The sequence below is a fragment of the Cyprinodon variegatus genome, unplaced genomic scaffold (assembly GCF_000732505.1).
Source record: "Cyprinodon variegatus isolate N-32 unplaced genomic scaffold, C_variegatus-1.0 Scaffold1939, whole genome shotgun sequence".
NCBI lineage: Eukaryota > Metazoa > Chordata > Actinopteri > Cyprinodontiformes > Cyprinodontidae > Cyprinodon > Cyprinodon variegatus.
This window is the reverse complement of record NW_015152392.1, coordinates 17,009-22,141: the sequence shown is the minus strand read 5'-3', so window position 1 is coordinate 22,141 and position 5,133 is coordinate 17,009. Positions and strand designations below refer to the sequence as shown.

Here is a 5,133-nt window from a genome sequence, read left to right as displayed (position 1 = left end):
AATCAAGAATTTTCACCAAGTCTGTTTCTGTGTTGGAGCTGCACAGCGGTGCAGTTCGTAGCAGTGTTGCCTTGCAGAAAGATGGTCTCAGGTGGTCTCAGGTTCTCCATGTAGGACAGTTACAGTATATTTCACTGTTGTCATACACCAGGAAGACGACTTCTGACCAGACTGGACAATCCTCCCTGAAAAAGACAAAACAAGTCTAAATTTGATTATAAATGGAGGATAAAACTGAATCCAAAGAGGTTTATGTGGGTAATGTTGAATCCTTTCATGGTTTGGGGTCAGACATTGGTCATTTTCACACCTGAGATGTTTAGATGTTTTCTTTTTAATGACCTCTGGTCAGTTTCCTCATTGATGTGCTTCGTATGGATGTGAACTCAGTGATAAATACACTAGAGCGTAGACCAGAAGAACTGCATCTAGACCTCCTGATCTGATCTCTGTTAGACACAACTACCTGGTCTACCCTGCAAGCTTGAGTGAAACTTCTTCCCAGATGTGTGCTGCATTGTGGGAAATGGAGTAAAACTTTAGAAGCCAAAATTAAATGGAGTGCTCAGCTGGACGAACAATGAGGTCCATTTCATCACTGATTTTTGGGGCTGATTATTATATTTCTCATCTCCTAAATAAGACTCAGAACAGTAAAAATGTTAAAATGTTTCAGCAAGCAGGTTATTAATCTACTGCTCAGATAATTTCACCTAAAATTAAAGCCCGAAACTCGCTAACAATATTATTGGGGTCTCTGTGTTTTCTAACATTTGGTTTTGCTTTTCTGGAAACATCTGAGCCATCAACAGGAGTAAAGCTTTAGTGGGTTTTCAGTGAGAAATTCCTGTTTGCTTGGAAATTTCTCTGTTTCAAAGTAATCTAAACCAAATAGACCAAAGTAACAAGTAAAACTCAACTTCTGGACTAAACTAAACAAACTAGAGGTATGAAAAACTCCTCTCATTGTGTAACATGTTTCACTTTGGGGCTCAGCCACTAAATTAAACGTTTTATAATCTTTATGTTTTTATTGTCTCTTATCTGGACAAATCAATAATTGATCAGTATTGATAAAACCTTCCTTGGTCACCTCACACCACTGTTTAAAAGCACCTTAATCCTTCATCCTAACCCTTTTGTTTATTTACTGGATTTAACTCTTTAAACTATTTAAAGCTGCAGTAGGTGATTTTCTAATCTAATGATCAGACTGCAGCAACATGAATCGCTCCCCCAACAATATGGAGGCTGTCCTGGTACAAAATAGCTTCTGCAACGTCCGCATCAGCTGTCTTGTCAAGTGAAGATGAGGTTTGTTTACACAGATAATTTGATAAATAACAATAATACCGGAGCTGGTGTGAGCCATCAGAATTGACCAAGAATCTGGGACAGGAGTCAAAACTGAGCGAAGGTTCAGTTGCCTCCATTTCAAACCTGTTTAGTGACCATGATCATGATGACAGAATTTAAAGGCAGAGATCAGAGTTACGTTACTTTTAGTATACAGGCCTGCTGTCGTCATGTTTGTTAGGTTTCAGTTATTGGTTTTCATTTTGGCATCTTGTTCAAACTGTATTTGAGCGACAGTTTAAGATTTTAAATGAGTTTGAATTTAATGTAAGCTTTTCATTGAAAGGTAATTTGGAATGAAACATCTGGTTACTTTAGTAAATTAATCCTTATATCATGGAAAACTTGGTGTGAATATGGGTGCAACTGGGTGGAAATAAATGCTTTTAGAAGGCTTAAAATTATTTCAATATGTTAGTTGGTTAAATTAATTTAATTTGAATAATCATCTGAGAAAATAAATCATTAAAATGCTTGAAATCTTTTTATTTTTGCAAATTTTAATAAATGCGTAGTTGTAAGCCATACAAAGAGCATCCCAGTGGGGCCCAACAAAGTTTTAGTTCAGGAGCTCCACCAGGGTTGTTTACTGCTTTTATTTATCAATATATACATGTATGTATGTATGTAAATGCATAAATTCTAAATTAATGTTATGACTTCCCTTTTTATTATTTTTATCTAGTATTACTTTTGTCAATTTCCATTTATTTTACTGGCAGCTGATTTTTTTTCTCTCTTTAATGGAAGGGTGTGTAAATTTTCGAGCACAACTGTCTGTAGAAGCTTTTGTTGGTCTATAGCCCAAAGATGTAATCTTTTAAAAACATATGAGAAAACAATGGGAGCTAATTATTTTTATTAAATTCTTATTATTATTTTTATTACCGGTATTATTATTCTTTAATATAACCGTCAAGACTTAAAAACTACTCTCACCTCTGATGAGGACATAGGTTACCTCCTTTCCAGGTGACATAAATATGATTCGGGTTAATTTTACAATAGATTTATTACTTATTTCTTTTTTCTTACCATATTTGTTTTTATGAATATTGTCCATTTTCTACCAATAAAAAGCTTCTGCATTTATAAAAAAATATATTTATGCAACAGCCATAGTTGACATTTGGAAATAAAACCAGCTAACAAATGATAGTATTAAAAAGCTCATTCTTTAATCGTGTCTATATACTAAATATATAATCTAAATAACCAAAAGATTCTGTTTAATGTTTTCTAATATCTGGAGTAATGTTTATCTGTCGGAAGATAGATAATGTTGACTAACCTGAGCTTAAGTAATAATGACTTTAGATCAATACTTGCCGCATGTTTGTCTTGTTGCGTTTTCCTTCCTGATCATCATCCAGACGACCAGAGTAAAGATCAGAATAAAGCTGCTGAAGACCAGTGGAGCCCAGTCTACATAAAACCACATAAAACATAATCGTCTAATAAGAACAGTTTTTTGGATAAATTACTTATTTTCTTCACAGTTAGTTGAAGCTTACATTGACTTTGATGATCAGAACTTTCTGTCTCATTAAACCAACAGAATGTCGTCAGGTTAACATGTAGAGTCTTGTTTCCTGCAGGGTTGGCTGCTACACATCTATAAGACGAGTCTCTGTCATTTCTGTAGACAGTGATGGATAAAGAGACAGCAGAAATGCTCTGGTTCAGTATCTCCTCATCTTTGTACCACAGCAGAGGCGTCAGATTGTCCACAGAACAGATCAACCAGCAGATCTCAGAGCTCACAGTCAGAGTTTCTACTGCAGGAGTCGGAGGAGCATCTGCAACAAATACATGGAGATCAGGAATCAATCATAAGAATAAGGAATTTTTTATGTGCACGTGTAACAGTTAAAAATGCACTTAATTAATTATTGTTTTTAAATGATGTTATATGAAGCTTTTGTGATCTTATTTAGCAATGTTATTTTGCATTATTTAATTGATTTTCCCTGTGAGAACATCCTCTCTGTACTCTGTCTCTTTTTGTCCCTCCAGGGCTCCTGTAGGTCTTTCTGGCCCTCATACCTTCTCCCTTCCACTTCCCTTCACAATGCTGTTCTGCACTGCTGCAGGTAAAGTCGTGGTAAAATTTACTGATAAAGTTATGTATCTTATGTGAAAGTAGCCATGTATGCTGAAGTCTGTAGTAAATATTATTTACTTTTATTTAATCTTATGTTGTGAAGGGGGCTGCAATGAGGTACAGTGGGTAGATCTACAGTACTGCCATGCAGCCAGAGGGTTCTGGGTTTGATTCCTGTTCTCCCCATGCATGTGTGGGTTCTCTCTGGGTACTCCAGCTTCCTCCCACAGTATAAAAACATAACTGTTAGGTTAAATGGCTTCTCTAAATTGTCCTGTTTTGTCTCTGAGTTTCCCTGTGACAGACTGGCGACCTGTCCAGGCTGTACCCAGCCTCTCGCCTGTAGACTGCCATGACCCTGACAAGGACTAGGTGGAAGAAAATGGATGTTGTGAAGCTGTTTTGACCTTTATTATGAGATTCACTTAGTTTTTGTTGTCATAGGCTGTTTCCCAATCTAACCTCTCATCACTATAGAGAGCAGAGACTATATGTGAGCTCAGTTAACTCTTAGCTCACTTCTTTTCTCTCGTGTTGGTCACCTGACTCCAGCTCCCCACAGTGCCTGCACCATCTTAGTTCTCTCTCACATCCTAAACAAATTGCATAATCCTTTGTGAGGATAGGTCTCTCAAAACCATCTGAGATATATCTGCTTGTCTAGTGACCATGGTTGCATGCTACCTTTCAAGGTGCATTGTGAGAAATTTTGAGTACACTACTTTTTAATTCCCCAGAAGTTTAGACACTCATATAAAAACGGTGTAACCACAATACAATGGTCTGTATAGGGGTTTGGGTGGATGTTCAGACAGAGCGTCTGTTTCTGCCTGCCGCACTCTGCTATCTAATATGTACTAACGCCAGACAGCTTCTTTAAAAAAGATATAAAATTTATTTTACTTTAACAAACTTTTGTATGAGCAACTTGTTCAATTGGCTTCTATAATCCTACCTTGCAAAATCTTATAACTGTGCTCTGCTTTTTGTTTATGTAAAACTGAATAAAAAATATCTTGGGTTAAAAAAGATATAAAACTTTTTTTCTGGCAAATATTCCAGAATCCTGAGAAAGTAAACATAAGTAGAATCTTATATTCAAGGCTTAAAGTGAAATTAAGCCTAATTTATGGTCTGATTAGTACTGAGATGTTGTCACTCACCATAAACTGTTAGATTGTAGGAAGTATAGAAAACTCTTCCTTTTTTAGAGTCAATGGTATAAATTCCTGAGTCGCTCCTCTGCATGTCTGTGATCATAAAGAGTCCAGAGGTTTTGCTCCAGTGAAGTTTGTTCATGTAAATCTCCTCAAAAGTCTGAAGTTTTCCATCATTTATCGAAGCAACGATTCTTCCTTTTAAAAGAAATCCAAACTCCAGCAGAGGATCTGGGAAAGTGAGGTTTCCACCAACAGCTCCGATCAGATTCTTCTTTACTTCTTCAGCTGCAGATAATCTCATCATCACTGTAAACACCAACAGACAGAGACTGATTAACACTAAATTCACTAGAACAACCACTGACACAGACAGATCTAAATAAAAACAGGTTTTAACGAGATGTATTAATTAGAAAAAGTTTAACCATAGTGCTGTATCCATGTTGTTTATTACAGGTTCACTTTAAAGCTTTAACCAAAGGAAAACTGATCAGTTTTTATCAGAACTAACAT

The 5,133-nt window shown here is 36.2% G+C and overlaps 1 protein-coding gene across 1 annotated transcript; it reads right to left on the bottom strand.

Moving 5' to 3' along the window:
• Positions 1-2,674: 2,674 nt before the first annotated feature.
• On the bottom strand, positions 2,675-4,973 carry LOC107104890. Its single transcript, XM_015405006.1, has 3 exons — positions 4,624-4,973; positions 2,871-3,155; positions 2,675-2,781 (listed from the first exon to the last, which is right to left on the bottom strand). The coding sequence occupies exons 1-3, from the start codon at positions 4,922-4,924 to the stop codon at positions 2,675-2,677; spliced, it is 693 nt and encodes a 230-aa protein (XP_015260492.1). The 5' UTR covers positions 4,925-4,973.
• Between the last annotated feature and the right edge of the window lie 160 nt (positions 4,974-5,133).

Excerpts from the sequence above, each read along its gene's own strand:
- LOC107104890 (XM_015405006.1), bottom strand. The coding sequence starts at position 4,924 with ATGATGAGATTATCTGCAGCTGAAGAAGTAAAGAAGAATCTGATCGGA. Across the intron at positions 3,156-4,623 it reads CTACAATCTAACAGTTTATG|ATGCTCCTCCGACTCCTGCA; the intron begins GTGAGTGACAAC and ends TATTTGTTGCAG. Across the intron at positions 2,782-2,870 it reads TTCTGATCATCAAAGTCAAT|ACTGGGCTCCACTGGTCTTC; the intron begins GTAAGCTTCAAC and ends GGTTTTATGTAG.